Below are 18,109 nucleotides of genomic sequence, written 5' to 3' on the forward strand. Positions count from 1 at the left end.
TTAAAAAAAAATTGTCTTGTCCAGAGATCGAAATTCAAAAGGAAACATTGTTGTCCAACAGGCAGACAGCGAGGCTTTATTATTAACACCCGCTGTACCAAACTAAATGCTATGCTGGAAGCAAGGGGAAATAATGTGTGAGTTGAGATAAATACAAGAGATGATTCAGACAGCAACATGAACATGATATTCTTATGAGGGCACAGTGATCATTTTCAGATGGAACTGTTAGCAGCCATAGTTGTGTCTTTGGCCAATACAGCACGGCTTGGAACGCTGCTCGTCCAATCAGCATCCAGGATCCAAACAACCAGTTTTATAATAAACATTAGGAACACCTTCACCCTTTTGCCCTCAGAACAGCCTCAATTCGTGTCAAATGCGTTCCACAGGGATGCTGACCCATGTTGACTATGCTTCCCATTGTTGTGCCAAGTTGGCTGGATGTCCTTTGGGTGGTGGACCGTTCTTGATAGTGTTGAGCGTGAAAAATCCAGCAACGTTGCAGTTTGACACAAACGGTACCTACTACCATACCCCGTTCAAAGGCACTTCAATCTTTTGTCTTGCCCATTCACCCTCTTAATTTCACACATACAAAATCCATGTCTCAAGGCTAACAAATCCATATTTAACCTGTCTCCTCCCCTTCATCCACACTGGTTGAAGTGGATTTAACAAGTGACATCAATAAGGGATCATAGCCTGCACCTGGATTAGCTTTAACCACTCAACAATCTGAGACTCCCCCCCGCCAGGAAAAAATTATAATAATTCCACCAACAAAATCAACAAAAGAGAAAGACAAAGGAAAACAGAAAACAACAATGCAAAAAACAAGACATCAAGGACAACAAAAACCATAACAGTAAGGCCAAAGCAGGTGTTCTTAATGTTGTGTACTCAGTGTAGAATAAACCACGTGCAGAATTTGATATCATGTACTATATAAACACATTTAGGAGAAAAACACCAACTATTGAATTTGACAATCAGAGAAATTTGCTGACTTAAAAATCCACTTTTGAGAACCGCAGGGTCTAGTATTACTTCAAACAAAGTCTGGTAGTTGAAATATGGACATGATAGACAGGTATTGATCTTTGTCCTGTTTTAACAGCGAACACCTTTGATATACCTAATGAGTTGTGCCTGTGGGGCTTCCCAAAGTAGAGGCAAGTTCTCTCACACAGGAGGATACTGGAGAAGAAAAGTAGTTCATTAACCGCCTGAACAGTCATGCTACAGAGTAGCGTAGGAAATTGATTAATATTTGTCAAATGAATGTGTCCTCCCCAAACAAGACAAAACCCTGATTTATTACTGTACATTTCAGAATGTTTTTCTACTATGGTGCTTCGGCTAAATGGTTTCTGTGTGGGATAATACATTCTTTATCTTACATCAAGGAAGTATCCTGACACAGCAGTTGCGAAAGGGATTGTTTTGTCTCATGTCCAATGTATTATCTCCTACTGTGTACGACCAATGAATTTCGAAGACATTATGTAGTACGCAGTAGGGCATAACTTTGTTTTGTGACTCTAGCTTCATTAGAGAAATCGAAAGATGATAGCACGTAATCATGCATGGATCATTGACCCCTATTGAGGCAACCTTTCATTGGAGTCCCATTCTCATAGAAATCTGTTCAATTGAGAACCCCTTATTACACAGCCAGCCTAGATAAAATTCTCATTACTCTCACCTGACTGTCCTCTATAACTACAACGATCCATGTGCTTCCACCTTGCCCTGCCAATAACACCAACTCTCTCTCTCTCCATTATCGGCAATGGTCAATGAACACATGCAATTACACAATCAATCCCTAACTGAGTCAAAGCCTAGCGATCGGCAACACTCTTTGTTCCCTAAGCAGCTCTGATACTGTACCTGACTGAGAGCAGAATCGATTGAGAGGAACTAACTGCTGCTAAAGCTTCAAAATATGAAAAACAAATGTTTTAAATAAGGGCATGTTGTAAGAAAACTGCTTCCGAACATATGGATTAGTCGGGAAAGTGAACCGATTCACAGAGGACCAAATTAACCCTTCATCTAGCTGGATGGACCTGAGATAAAAGGCATAGAATCAAACCAGAGGGGGTGGACAACTTCATTAGAACAACTCTGTACACCTACTGTATTGTACCAAGAAATAAAGAAATATAAAATCCCCCATCTACAACAGGGGTGGTTAATGCCTTCCTGTGGAGAGCTACTGGGTATGCAGGCTTTCTGTCCCACCCTGTTTTAACACATCTGTTTCAGCTGACCAAGGTCCTGGTGAGAAGCTAATTAGTAGAATCCTATGTGCTAGAGTAGGGAGGAGCGAAAGCCTGCAGGCGGGTACGGAGACCCTGATGTATATATTATCTAGATATTATCACTTTACATGTATGCACACACACACACGTAAAACTTTTAAGACTGTTAGGGGAGAACAACATTGTAAGTGTGCTACTATGCTGCTATAACAGCCTCCACTCTTCTGGCATCAGCTCTTTTATTGTTTGACATTGGGCGAGAGGTTATTTTCCTGCACCACACTCCCAGGGCTCTCACCTAATCAGGCTTGCAACTGTTGTGTCATCTGCAAACGTCATCTGATGATTGAGTTGGAGGCATGCGTGGCCATGCAAATCATGGATGAACAGGGAGTACAGGAGGGGGCTGAGCCTTTGCAGGGCCCCAGTGTTGAGGGTCAGCGAAGTGGAGGTGTTGTTTCCTACCTTCACCTCCTGGGGGCGACCCGTCAGGAAGTCCAGGACCCAGTTGCAAAGGGTGGGGTTTAGACCCAGGGCCTCAAGCATAGTGATGAACTTGGAGGGTACTATGATGTTGAATGCTGAGATATAGTCAAATAACAGCATTCTTACATAGGTATTCCTCTTGTCAGATGGGATAGGGCATTGTGCAGGCGATTGCATCATCTGTGGATCTATTGGGGCAGTAAGCAAATTGAAGTGGGTCTAGGGTGACAGGTAAGGTAGAGGTGATATGATCCTTGACTAGTCTCTCAAAGCACTTCATGATGACAGAAGTGAGTGCTACGGTGATAGTCATTTAGTTCAGTTACCTATGTTTTCTTGGGTACAGGAACAATGGTGGACATCTTGAAGAATGTGGGGACAGCAGACTGGGATAGGGAGAGATTGAATTATGTCTGTAACCACTCCAACCAGCTGGTCCTCGCATGCTCTGAGGACGTGGCAGCAGCCTTACGAGGGTTAACACTCTTAAATATCTCTCACGTCGGCCATGGAGGAGGAGAGCCCACAGTCCTTGGTAGAGGGCCGCGTCGGTGGCCCTGTGTTATCCTCAAAGTGGGCAAAGAAGGTGTTTAGCTTGTCCGGTAGCAAGACGTCAGTGTCCGACGTGGCTGGTTTTCCCTTTGTAGTCCGTGATTGTCTGTAGACCCTTCCACATACATCTCCGCTTTGTCTCTATACTGACGTTTTACCTGTTTGATTTTCTTATGGAGGGAATAACTACACTGTTTATATTCCGGCATATTCCCAGTCACCTTGCCATGGTTAAATTCTATGGTTTGCGCTTTCAGTTTTGTGCGAATACTGCCATCTATCCACGGTTTCTGGTTAGGTTAGGTTTGAATAGTCACAGTGGGTGCAATCTATACATTTCCTGATAAACTCAGTCACCGTATTAGTGTGTTCATCTATGTTGTTCCCAGAAGCTACCCGGAACATATCCCAGTCAGCATACTCAAAACAATCTTGAAGCGTGGATTCCTTTTTGGTCAGACCAGCGTTGAATAGTCCTTAGCACTGGTACTTCCTTTTTGAGTTTCTGCCTATAGGAAGGGAGGAGCAAAATGGAGTCATGATCAGATTTGCCGAAGGGAGGATAGGGGAGGTTCTTGTAGGCATCCTGGAAGTTGGAGTAGCAGTGGTTGAGTGTTTTAGCAGCGGGAGTACTACAGTCAATGTGTTGATAGAACTTCTGTAACGTTTTTCTCAAATTTGCTTTGTTAAAATCCCCAGCCACAATAAATGCGGCCTCAGGATATGTGGTTTCCAGTTTGCATAAAGTCCAGTGAAGTTCTTTGAGGGCCGTTGTGGTATCGGCTTGAGGGGGAATATACACGGCTGTGACTATAACCAAATTCTCTTGGGAGGTAATACGGTCTGCATTTAATTGTGAGGTATTCTAGGTCGGGTGAACAAAACGACTTGAGATCCTGTATGTTCTCAATCACACCATGAGTATTTAATCATGAAACATACACCCCCGCCTTTCTTCTTCCCGGGGAGATATTTATTCATGTCTGTGCAATGAACTGAAAACCCAACTGGATGTGCAGGCTCAGACAGTATATCCCGAGAGAGCCATGTTTCCGTGAAACAGAGCGTTACAATCGCTGATATCTCTCTGGAAGGAAATCCTAACCCTGAGCTCGTCAACTTTATTATCCAGAAACTGAACATTAGCGAGTAATATACTCGGAAGCGGTGGGTGGTGTGCGCGCCTCCTGAGTCGGACTAGAAGTCCACTCCGAGTACTTATTTTCCGCTTGCTGTGTTTTGAATCAGCCTCTGGAATCAGTTCAATTGCCCTGGGGGGTAAGAACAAAGGATCCGATTCGGGAAAGTCGTAATGCTGGTGAATTACCACTGCTCTGATATCCAAAAGTTTTTCCCAGCTGTATGTAATAACACAAACAATGTCCTGGCCTAATAATGCAAGAAATAACACATAAAAAAACGAAATACTGCAAAGTTTCCTAAGAGCTAGAAGCACGGCAGCCCTATCCGGCGGCCCCATTTTACCATTAATAGTAGACTATGTATGAATCTTCAGTGAAATGAGCCATGGAACACAACGTAGGCACGCAGAGAATGCATGTCTTTGCATCATCTGAAACGTCAGCATGAACAAAAGTAGTCGAAACAAACAGCCTTTTCCTTTCCATGTCAGTCCTGTGGAGGTAAATTAAAGTGGAGACCCTAGTGCGCCTTTGGTTCCTCTCCTCATTCAGGTGTATAATCAGAGTGTTTAGTGAGGAAAGACTTTGAAGTCTATTTAATTCTGCCAGGACTTTGCTTTGTGACTGTGATGATTTTGTTGTGCTGGTGCTCGTTTGCATAGAACTCTGACACATAACAATGGAAACAGGGATGGAAGAAAAAGAAGAAGCTGTTGTACTAATGGAAAACACGCTGTTAAAAGCATTCTCTGTTTCTGAGTTCTTTGTGGTTGAAGATATTGGACCCAAGTTTGCTTTGTGACAAATTCCACTCCGTTTATGGTTAATTGGTTTTCAGTGCACATGAACAGGCACATTCTTGTTGTGTTGTGCTGTGTGGTCAATTCTTCAATTCGTCATCTTGAATGATATTTAGTTTTAAACACTAAATGTAGTGTCATTATTACCCCTCAAAAACTTGGACAGAGTGAGTCACAAAAAGGTGGTGCGTCAGTGTTTGTGTATTTGCATGCCTGCGTCCTTGCACGTCTGTGTAATATTAATCATTCAGTAGGTGCTTATCCACTGAGTATACCAAACATTAGGAACACTTTCCTAATATTGAGTTGTACGCACCCCCCCAAGCTGGCTACATCCTATGATTAGCTTCACAAGCGGTTATAACCAAAAAAAAGCAATCAGTTACCATATGGAATTTATAGACACAATAGCAGATGGATAAATGGTGCTCATATATTCAGCCAACATAAATAGGAAAAATGTAACTTTCTCTTTCAAAGTTAATATTTGATTTAGTTTTGTACTCCGTTTAAAAACGTGGATGCATCTTTACGAAACAAACCACAGATAAAAAAAAAAAGCAAAACGTGTTTGTAAATGTAGTCCATTACTTACTTCATTTAAATAATTTGAAACACAGTTACTTTGTTTTTCCTCAAACTCTTTGTAATTGAAACACGTTTTGAAAGAGACAAACTTTTGTTAACTTAGTATCTGTAGTATTTGCATTGACAGAACGTCTAAATTGGGCTTCAAGCTAGTCTGGGCCTTTCCCCCCCAACAGCCATTACATTAGATTGCTCCATGGTGATGCAATAGTATCCTGTGCTCTCCTCCTTTCCTATGCAGACTGAGTACAGTATGTTGCGCATGGCTAAAATGAGTGTCACTCATTTTAGGGTTGTCTCCACTGTCTCTCTATAACCTCTATCTAGTCTGTTCATTTAAAGATCTAAGAGTATGCAAACTAACTTCCCCCTCAGAATTTTAAATATCAAATGTATTTTCTCGCATTCCCTCTCTTTCTCTCATCCACATGCGACGTGTATATAGAGCTCCAAAGAAAGCCTTGGAGGTTGACGTAACTACTTTTAGACTGTAGCATAACAAATATGCTGTGAGTAGAGGTCACTGCTGAAATGCTGTAATTTAAATTCTGTTGATAGGAAATGCACACATTCCATTACCTTCTTTTGCCTTGCAGAGTGGGAGGGAGGTTTTCCTAAACAGCCTTGCTGTTGAAGAGACAGTGATCGAGAACAAATGAGAGGCTGGAGTGATACAATACTAAATTATAGTATCTCCTTTTACCTTGACAATCTATTATTCAAAAGACAGATTAGACTATATAGTAAGTCATTCTGAGAAATGTGAATGGAAATGTATGTCTTGTACTGTATGTCATTCCAAGGATACAAACTAAGCAAAGGTTTGTGTGTTCTGGATGTTAACCTCACTCGTACTACACCTTGAATGGCAGTCAACATGTTTTTCCACACTAATAAAGCTGCTCAATTCAACCGAGTGGTAGGCCTGGCAAATTAATGTAGTAATGACCCAAAATGACACTACAATCAAACACGGAAAGACCTCCTTCCGTCACACCCCCAATCATTATTTATTGTACTGTGCCATCACAATAAGCCCCGTCTTCTTCACATCTATAATTGTCTGTGAGGGTAGAGGATAAAGGATAACCCCTTTACTGAAAACCACCGTCTGAAATTGTATCTCTCCACTTTGACCTACTGTAACCTGTAATTGCTATAGGCTACAGAGCCAAGACATAGGCATGCAGATGAAAGTAAAGAAAGCAAACATTCTTAGAACAGCATTCATAAAACATGCTATAAGGTTCTGGACATGCATGTCAGCAGGGTTTTCTTGTTATAATACAGATACAAAAATAACAGACTACTGGTCCTATACATTAGAGTGTAACATACTAAGCACATCTTTAGAGTGAAAAATCCCCATATTCTCTGTCTTCTTGTCACACCTATGATTTTTATGTGAGGGGTGAGGTGAAAGTAAAGACCTTAAATCCCTCACCCCCCATACTGAAACCAGCCTCTTATACTCCTAAACACAGCTTCTAGTCTTCCTTGACCTAGTTTGCCACAATATTGATAGTTTCAATCAGGAGAGCAGCACGAGATACTCAGGGGAGACGGAGAGGGCCTCCTTTAAAATAAGACACTTTGTATTCAAAACACACCATCATTAACTGACCGTTCCCAATATACTCACCAGCAGACCTATGGATCAGGCAGGCAGGAGGCTGTTTAAATGAGCAGTATCTCTCATCTCAAAAAGCCCTGGTTATTTCATATGGTTAGCCCTTGGCTGTTTGGGTTCTGCAGATGGAGGTCCCACGGCATGAGCCGTTAGCTGAAGGCATGCATTTAGTATGACAAATGTGGAAAATGCAGCCCAAATGTAGAACAACTGGGGAATATACCTGTGATGCAGTACAGCTTGCACTTACTAGCTAATTTGTCCTATTTAGCTAGCTTGCTGTTGCTAGCTAATTTGTCCTGGGATATAAACATTGAGTTATTTTACCTGAAATGCACAAGGTCCTCTACTCCGACAATTAATCCACACATAAAACGGTCAACCGAATCGTTTCTAGTCATCGCTCTTCCTTCTCTTGATTTTATATTGCGATTGGCAACTTTCATAAATTAGGTGCATTACCACCACTGACCTCGTTCGTCTTTCAGTCACCCACGTGGGTATAACCAATGATGAGATGGCACGTGGGTACCTGCTTCTATAAACCAATGAGGAGATGGGAGAGGCAGGACTTGCAGCGCGATTTACGTCACAAATAGAACTGACTTCTATTTTAGCCCTTGGCAACGCAGACGCTCGTTGGCACGTGTGAGCAGTGTGGGTGCAATAATTGACTAATATAGAGTTCTACATTTATTTTGCAATGCTCGTGTCCGTAGTCAGCCTGTAAAATAGAAGTCAGTTCTATTTGTGACTCAGATTGCGCTGCAAGTCCTGCCTCTCCCATCTCATTGGTTAATAGAAGCAGGTACCCACGTGCCATCGCATCACGACGAGACAACACAACCTAGAGACCTATGACAACATAGCAAGGCAGCAACACAACATGGTAGCGGCACAAAATATGGTACAAACATTGGGCACAGACAAAAGCACAAAGGGAAAGAAGGTAGCGACAACAATACATCATGCAAAGCAGCCAGAACTGTCAGTAAGAGTGTCCATGATTTGAGTCTTTGAATGAAGAAATTGAGAACTGTCCAGTTTGAGTGTTTGTTGCAGCTCGTTCCAGTCTCTACCTGCAGCGAACTGAAAAGAGGAGCGACCCAGGGATGCACATTTCAAAGAAAATGATCAAACCATTGAATACAATCAGAAAATGTTTTGAGGCGAGTGGGGACGTGGGATGACTGCATGCAATGTTTGAAATTATAAATTAAGTCTTACATACCAGTGACTTAGGGTGTTTTCTGTCAGCCAGTTTTATATATATATATATATACACACACCTTTTATTTAACTACAACAAATTCTTATTTTCAATGACGGCCTAGGAACAGGAACTGCCTTGTTCAGGGGCAGAACGACAGATTTTTACCTTGTCAGCGCAGGGATTCTTTCTTGCAACCTTCAGGTTACTAGTCCAACGCTCTAACCACTAGGCTACCTGCCGCAATCATGTATAGTCCCTAATTACAATACTTTAAAGTTCTTTATAAAGTTGAACATGTATTGAACACCCTAGTTGTTGACCTATTGAACCCTCTAGGACTGTTGTCCAATGTAATTTCAGAAAATTAAAATCAATTTAGAATGCAAATAAATAGTGATGGACCAGTACATACGGCCTGTAGGAATAATTAGACTAGTGTTGAAACATCCATACCATAGTATATGACAGGAGACGCTCCCACAGCATGCAGGAAACGATTTCACAGGGAGGCAATTGGAGAATCGGAAAGTGTATCAATGTGCGTAAAAGCCCGGGCTCCCATTTGCTCCAGAATTCTACGAATTTGCACCTGACGTCAGTAATGAACAGAAGCATCATGCTGTTAAATTCATTCAGTATGGTGTTTTGACAAAGCAAGTGTATTAGGCTTAAGAACAGGTGGACAGGACTGATTTCGATGAGTATAGCCCAATTCACACAGACAGGTGCTATGCCACATTCGCAAGGACCGTTCACTGTTATGAGCGCTCAGCATTTCGGAGACCCGTGTAGCTTATTGCTGTGTCTGCGCATATTTGACAACCAATTGAATTACCACCTGGGTAACCGCACGACTGGACATGACCAATGTGGTATTATGGAGGCTAAATAACAGCATCTTCAGGTAACTTCCCGGGGCTTTAAAGCAACATACCTTATCCAGCAGCACACTCTGACAAGGTAAGAACTTGAAATAGCCTTTCCTCGTCTTTTGTTGTTGCATGCGAAATTATTGGGATTCAATAGTTCTGTAGCATCGAGTTTAAAAAGCTGTATATGCACGAGTTGGTATCGAATCATATTTTTTCATGTCAATAAAACTGTTTTGCTGTTTATTCAAGCACCACTGGGGCTGATGCTTCTCGGGAATAACGATCCAATTGAGCTCTGATCCTGAAGTCTTGCACTACTAGACCGGGCTATATGCCTCATAATAAACCAATCCAGGATTTCACGAAACATTTGCAGAAATCTGAACCACGGAGTTTTGTTTTGTCAGGATATCCATTAATTAAAAAAAAGACCCCACACAATATTAAATATCTGAAAAAAATATATAGGCGGTGGGATTAAAGTTATTCACAGCAGGTGTGACAAACTCCGCTGCAAAACATGAAGACCAATCAAATCCGAGTTAGCACATACCTGCAATTAATTACCTTTCAGAATTTACGTGTTCTGCTTTTGAACGAAGCTAAATTGGATCGTAAGTAAAGACATTTCAATTAAACATAACCCCAGGGTGACTGATTTAAAGCAGTGTTCTAAATTGCGTGTTATGGTCTTGTGGAAACCCTACACTTTACTTTTAATATCCAATTTGATAGTAGCTGCATTGACTTCTGTCAAATAAGTCCATCGAACAACTCATTTGGGGTGGCAGGTAGCCTAGTGGTTAGAGCGTTTGACTAAAATCGAATCCCCGAGCTGACGAGGTAAAAATCTGTCGTTCTGCCTCTGAACAAGGCAGTTAACCCACTGTTTCTAGGCCGTCATTGAAAATAATTTGTTCTTAACCTCAATTAGGCTGATAGAAATTAATAATTTCGTTTAATGATTTTCAATTTGAGCGTCATTATTTCTATAGGCCTATAACCTACACGTTCTCGTTCTGAATTTCTAACGCGAGTGGGAGGGTGTGACTTCATTACAATCACTAGAGCAGCGGCTCGCCGACTGGAAAGCTCCTCCAATGCAGTTCCACATCCCACACCGCCAAAACATCAGCTATGGGGGTGTCAGCTATTGCCTGTTAAAGAGCAGCAGTAAAAATATCTCCACCATATATATATATCTCCACCATATATATATATATATATATATATATATATATATATATATATATATATATATATATATATATATATATATATATATATATATGCATGCATACATGTGGGTGCCGGTACAGAGTCAATGTGCGGGGGCACCGGTTAGTTGGGGTAGTATGTACATGTCGGTAGAGTTAATTCAAGTGACAGTGGTCGTGTTAACATGTGGTGGTTTTAACATGTGAACTCTAAATTGAATACATGTGAAAATATGGTTTCACAGACACACAGAGAATCGGATGTACTCATCTCCTATCCCGCCACTCAATGCCTTGCAACAAAAATAGTTCTTAGTCATCTTTCTGTTAACCTGTTGGGGCTAGGGGGCAGTATTGAGAATTTTGAAAATACAACTCGTACAACACTTTGATGTATGGTCATGGATGTTCTCCGATTTGCTTGCATGCAACACTGAGGGAAAAAGGTAAACTTGTCAGTAAACCTCAGTACACCAAGGTGAAAACAGACTGGACATGTGAGGTCACCCTTTAGTATTTTATTAGGATCCCCATTAGCTGTTGTGAAAGCAGCAGCTACTCTTCCTGGGGTGCACACAACATGAAACCCATTACATCACTTCTTTTATAAGAAACAGTCACTCAACTCTTAGCCAAGAGAGACTGGCATGCATAGTATTTATATCAGCCCTCTGATTACAATAAAGAACAAGACATGCCACTGTTCTGGGCCAGCTGCAGCTTAACTAGAGCTTTCCTTACAGCACTGGACCACATGACTTGGAGGATGAATGGAAGCAGCACAGAAAATTTTTTATGAAATGTATGCATTCACTACTGTAAGTCGCTCTGGATAAGAGCGTCTGCTAAATGACTAAAATGTAAAAATGTATATTTTTTTATTTTTTTATTGAAACCAACTTGTTTTGATGTAGTCACCTCTACGTATTGGAGAGGGTATTGATCATGTTCAGTACACCTGTAACTCTCTATTCTCTTCCATTTCAGATGGGGGCGTTTGCGAGCATTGACGACATTGCATTCCATTCAAACATACCTGTGGCAGCAGATATAACAGTAGCCATAGTGTACGCAGTGTTTGGTAAGTAAGCTCTCTCTTAGCCCCCAGTTAGCCACCTGTGATGGAAAACAGAGCCACGCTGCTTTAATTCAAATGTACTGTAGGCAGAAACGAGAGGATGAAGCATCTTACTGTACCATGACCTACTCTATCAGTCAGCTTCCTGCTGAGGATAATTCTGCTTCAGCTGAGACATATCCACCAACTCAACATGATGCCAGACTATATCCACCAACTCAACATGATGCCAGACTATATCCACCAACTCAACATGATGCCAGACTATATCCACCAACTCAACATGATGCCAGACTATATCCACCAACTCAACATGATGCCAGACTATACAGTGGGACTAAGTGTGTGTGTGTAAGAGTGTGGAGGGAATCTGTATTCCCCAAGACACACAGAAATACACGTGTGTCTCATCTTGGGTTCTGAAAAGAGATGAGGCCGTGGGGCGTTAGTTCTGTCGATGGTTGAGTTGTGCGCCAAGGCCACAACGCTGTAGAAATCTTACCCAGATTGACTAGCTAGGTTTCCACCAAAGGCTTTGATCTTGAACACTTCACTTAATATTCCTTCTGAACACTGGGATTTATTTATATTTATTTCAAACATGTTCCTTAACTGTACTGTTTTTAGGCATATAAATATAATTACTAGAATGGACATACCCCCAGACGATGGCCATTTGACAGTACATCCATTCCGGTTCTACTATTTCTATGTTTACATACACTTAGGTTGGTGTCAAACTCATTTGTCAACCACTCCACACATTTCTTGTTAACAAACTATAGTTTTGGCAAGTCGGTTAGGACATCTACTTTGTGCATAACACAAGTAATTTTTGCAACAGTTGTTTACAGATTATTTCACTTATCACTCACTGTATCACAATTCCTGTGGATCAGAAATGTACATACACTAAGTTGACTGTGCCTTTAAACAGCTTGGAAAATTCCAGATAATGATGTCATGGCTTTAGAAGCTTCTGATAGGCTAAATGACATAATTTAAGTCAATTGGATGTCTTTCAAGGCCTACCTTCAAACTCAGTGCCTCTTTGCTTGACATCATGGAAAAATCAAAAGAAATCTTAGCCAAGATCTCTGAAAAAAAATGGTAGGCCTCCACAAGTCTGGTTCATCCTTGGGAGCAATTTCCAAATGCCTGAAGGTACCACGTTCATCTGTACAAACAATAGTATGCCAGTATAAACACCATGGGACCACGCAGTCTTGTTACCGCTCAGGAAGTGTATTTAAACTTTTGACCCACTGGGAATGTGATGAAAGAAATAAGCTGAAATAAATCACTTTTATTCTGACATTTCACATTCTTAAAATAAAGTGGTGATCCTAACTGACCTAAGACAGGGAATTTTTTAATAGGATTAAATGTCAGGAATTGTGAAACTGAGTTTAAATGTATTTGGCTAAGGTGTATGTAAACTTCTGACTTCAACAGTATAAGCCTCTAGTTGTTGTCCTCAGCTGTGTCTGTCTCTGTGGTAATTCTCACAGCAGGCTACTGAGTGGTATCTCTCTCTGGTCTGCAGGCATGTGCTCTCTGTTTAGCAACAGCACACTGCTCTATGTCTCCTACAAGAAGAAGCACCTGCTCAAACCTGCTGAGTTCTTCATAATCAACCTGGCCATCAGCGACATGAGTCTAACCCTGTCCCTCTACCCCATGGCCATCACCTCCAGCATCTACCATAGGTACTGTCCACACCTGTTTACACTACATAGCCTAGCAAATATCTACCACAGGTACTGTACAAATAACAGTGAAGTAAGGAAGTACCCAGGTCTGGTACTGAATGCAATTTTACACTCGAGTCCAGCCAAGCTGAACTGTGCTGACCTGGTTACTTATCCACTAGAACCTCCTGGAAAGGATCAAGTGAAAAGGAAATGTCCAGGCCAGTGCAGTTCGGTTCCGAATAATAGCATGAAAGACCCCTTACAGTACTGCCAAGGCACAGTAACAGCCTATTGGAGAGGAAAGGCTTCACATCACATGTGACTGGCTCCTGTACTTCAGACAGAGATGGAGGAAACGGTAGTGTTTTCACTGAAGGCTTTGATGTCCAACGCTGGCCGTGTGCCACCACACTGTGTTAAGGCAGATTAGTGAAGGTGTTGGGTTTGTATTAAACTCTTCTTTCCAATTGCCAAGGCTCAATTAGCGACCTGGTTTGGTCATGTGGTCACAGGTGCTGTTTTATACTATACATGGAGTGCTAAACAAATGACCAGTGTTCTCTCTCCGACTCTCTTTCTGTCTCTGTCATTCTCACACTCAATTTCTTCCTCCTTTTCCCCTTTCACTCCCTCTCGCTCTCTCCCCCTCTACCCCTTTCTCTCCGCTCCCTCCCCTCTCTCAGGTGGCTGTTTGGGAAAACAGTGTGTTTGATCTACGTGTTCTGCGGCATGTTGTTTGGACTCTGCAGTCTGACAACTCTCACCCTGTTGAGCATGGTGTGTTTTGTGAAAGTATGTTATCCTCGCTACGGTAAGTTATCAAAGAGCCTGGCCCTAGTCTTGCCCATGGAATTGACATAGGATTAGTACGTTTCAAAACTAAGTGGTTGACTTTTGATTTATTGACAGTGAAATTTTTTTAAGACCTAGATAATTCCACAGTGACCGAACACTTATCAGCCACTGCTTTGATGGCTAATGAGTCCACTAGCGACTAGCCGACACTCAATTAGTGTGGCTTATGATGTTGCAAAAAAAATGTTGCTATTCAGTTTTAAATTCTGAGAATGTCCTTTTTTGCAATGGTACTGAAAAATTCCATCTGCTTGGATGTTTTAGCCCGAGACACACTTAGCCAATTTGAACAAATTAGTTATTCGTTGCTGTTCTTTTGAAATGTGGCCTAGTATGTAATATAATGGGTTAGTTATCATATATTTAGTCAATTCCATGTGCACTATACATATCCAGGCCTGGGAATTGGGAAATAACCCCTCGGAGCATTAAAAACAGTTCAGAAGAATGTGTACTTCTCAAATTATTACTCTGACATGTTCACTTTGAAAAACATCCACCCCAGAATCTCTAATGATCACCATGCTACCCTATTATAGGTGCAATATGCAGAAATCACGCTGCCACTTTCTGGTTGCTAAAATTCGAATGGTTTGCCTAATTTCAGTTTATGATAATCATTGCACCATCTAAAGCGCTGTGAAATATATATTTTCAATAAACCCAAATATTATATTTTCAGCTGTTTGAAGCTGGTGTACAAAACCGAAAGTAAAATCCGCTAAAATGAAACAGAAAGCATAGAACAGATGGATGGATTCTTAGAAAACAAGTCTATGCGAATGACAGATCTATAACTCACATTTTTATGTGAATTGAGTCGGGTCGCCAAAAGTTACATATTGCAGCTTTAAACTGACTGTCCATCTCCCCATCCGTCCAGGTAACCGGTTCAACCCCGTCCACGGCCGTCTACTGATAGCCTGTGCATGGGCTTGGGCCCTGGTGTTCGCCTGCTCCCCTCTGGCCCACTGGGGTGAGTATGGTCCGGAGCCCTACGGCACAGCCTGCTGCATCGACTGGCGCCTGTCCAACCTGCATCCCGTGGCCCGCTCCTACACAGCGGCGCTCTTTGTCTTGTGCTACATCGTGCCCTTCTGTGTCATCGTGGCGTCCTACACGAGAATCCTGATGACGGTCCGAGCCTCCCATAAGGCCATGGGGCATCACGAGGCCCGGCAGACCAAGATGAGCAACATCCAGGCTGTTATTGTGAAGGTGAGCATGGTGTGGTCTCACAGGTACTGTAAAGCATGCTGTGACAACTGTTGATTTAAAAAAGGGATAAATACATTTGATTGGTTGATACATTTTGGGAAAGTGATTAAATTGCCTATTGTATAGTCACAACTAGGGCCACTTCACGTATTGTAATAGGTTTGTAGTTGGACAGGGAATAGGAGGATGGCACTATACAGATGTATTGTGTCCTGTCTATGTTAATGTCAGGAATAGGATGCTCAGTCAGTACTCTTTCAAGACATCCTCATTAATACTGAAGAAAATGGCTAACAAAAAATGACGCTTCATTTTGTCATCCCTTTTTGCTCTCTGTCTCTCCTGCATTACTGTGTTCCTGTATAATCGCCCCATAAGAGCACTCATCCTCTCCGTCCTGTACAGTATGTGCCAATAGAACACACACACCTTCACCTTGCTACCAGCCCTGCTTCAGGGGTGATGGCCCCTGCTCATCCGTTCATACCTGTGATTATTGGTGCAAATCTTATCAGGAAACACACTGGCTGGGGACTTTCTTCTGAGGCTTGATTCCAACGCCATATTAAAAAGAGGGCCCAGGGGTCAGAATAAAACTAATTTTGGAGGAACAAAGCGATAGGACAGATCTGCTGGGGCATAATCTACTAGCCATCCAAATCAAAAGCATCTCAGAGACAGGGGAGTCTTTGTAGCGCTCAGCCCCATCTCTCTCTGTTTCTCTCTCTAAAAGTAATCACATTCTTCAGCTCTGGTCAAAAATGGCAAAATCTCCAACCTTCCATTCTTAAGCAAAATTCCGGAATCAGTTGGTTTTTAAACAGCTACATTTTTTTTAAGTGCCAACTGTATTTTAGAAAAATTCCAAATCAGGTGTTTGGGCCCACCACAGCACAGAGACAGCCTTAAAGTGGTAAATGATCTTAGAGCCAACACAGATGCCAAACAGCTCTCCTTGTACTTTAAGTGCTGCATTTGACACTGTTGACCATGATGTCCTTCTGGACAGACTGGAAAGGTGGGTTGGCCTCTCCGGTCCTGTTCTAAATTGGTTTCAGGACCTTTTTTTGTCACCCTTAGTGAACACAACTCAAATGCATATCGCATGTGGCGTTCCACAAGGTTTGATTTTGGGTCTGGTACTGTTCAGAAAGCACAGCATTCATTTTCACTGCTACGCAGACAATACACAACTTTACATTTCTGTGTCACCGGAGGATTTTAGCTCCACAGATAAATTATTAGACTGTATATGTGATTTAAATACTGGAAGCTTCTCCAGCTAAATCAAGACAAGACTGAGGTACTTATTGTTGGAGCCAAAGCACAGAGAGAATCAGGCCGTGTCTGGTCTACCCAAGAAAGCTATTGGTACACTGCAAAACATACAGAATTCTGCAGCATGGGTACTGACCAAGACAAGATGGAGAGCATACATTACACCGGTTTAAGGTCTCTGCACTGGCTGCCTGTGAGTTTTATAATTAATTTTAAGATTCTCCTACTGATTTAAATCAATCCACGATTGTGCATCCCAATACATGTCAGACATGCTTTTACGTTAGTGCATTCGGAAAGCGATCAGTCCCCTTGACTTCCTCCACATTTTGTTACGTTACAGCCTTATTCTAAAATTTATTAAACTTTTTTTTTTTTTTTTTACTCAATCTACACACAATACCCCATAATGATAAAGCAAAAACAGGTTGACACTTTTGCAAATGTATTAAATCACTTGCATAAATATTCAGATGCTTTACTCAGTACTTTGTTGAAGCACCTTTGGCAGTGATTACTGCCTTGAGTCTTCTTGGGTATGACGCTACAAGCTTGGGATACCTGTATTTGGGAGTTTATCCCATTCTTCTCTTCAGATCCTATCAAGCGCTCTCAGGTTGGATGGGGAGCGTTGCTGCACAGCTATTTTCAGGTCTCTCCAGAGATGTTTGAATCTGGGCTCTGGCTGGGCCACTCAAGGACATTCAGAGACTTGTCCCGAAGCCACTCCTGCGTTGTCTGGGATGTGTGCTTAGGGTTGTTGTCCTGTTGGAAGGTGAACTTTCGCCCCAGTCTGAGAACCTGCTCCAGGGCACTCAGGACTTCATCAAGGATCTTTCTGTACTTTGCTCCATTCATCTTTCCCTCGATCCTGACTAGCCTCCCAGTCCCTGCAGCTGTTGAAAAACATGATGCCACCACCATGCTTCACCGTAGGGATGGTGCCTGGTTTCTTCCAGACGTGACGCTTGACATTCATGCCAAAGTGTTCAATCTTTGTTTCATCAGACCAGAGAATCTTGTTTCTCATGGTCTGAGAGTCCATTAGGTGCCTTTTGGCAAACTCCAAGTGGGTGTCATGTGCCTTTTACTGAGGAGTGGCTGCCGTCTGGCCACTCTACCATAAAGGCCTGATTGGTTGAGTGTTGCAGAGTCGATTGTCCTTCTGGAAGGTTCTCCCATCTCCAAAGAGGACCTCTGAAGCTCTGTCAGTGAC

General features: G+C 42.1%; 1 protein-coding gene across 3 annotated transcripts in view; it reads left to right on the forward strand.

Moving 5' to 3' along the window:
* The window catches only part of LOC106569157 (opsin-5), a 28,572-nt gene that overhangs the window by 7,728 nt on the left and 2,735 nt on the right, over nt 1-18,109 (forward strand). The window contains exons 1-5 of one of the 3 annotated variants that reach the window (XM_045694172.2): nt 9,245-9,641; nt 11,758-11,851; nt 13,395-13,557; nt 14,226-14,353; nt 15,281-15,615. In XM_045694172.2, coding sequence (XP_045550128.1) covers nt 11,758-11,851; nt 13,395-13,557; nt 14,226-14,353; nt 15,281-15,615 — 720 coding nt within the window. In that variant the 5' untranslated portion in view covers nt 9,245-9,641. Of the gene's footprint in view, nt 1-9,244; nt 9,642-10,091; nt 10,168-11,757; nt 11,852-13,394; nt 13,558-14,225; nt 14,354-15,280; nt 15,616-18,109 lie in introns of those variants that run through there. The other 2 variants (XM_014140202.3, XM_045694173.2) reach the window with 2 other exon arrangements.

Source organism: Salmo salar, chromosome 14, assembly GCF_965601325.2.
Source record: "Salmo salar chromosome 14, fSalSal1, whole genome shotgun sequence".
NCBI classification, from domain to species: Eukaryota; Metazoa; Chordata; class Actinopteri; order Salmoniformes; family Salmonidae; genus Salmo; species Salmo salar.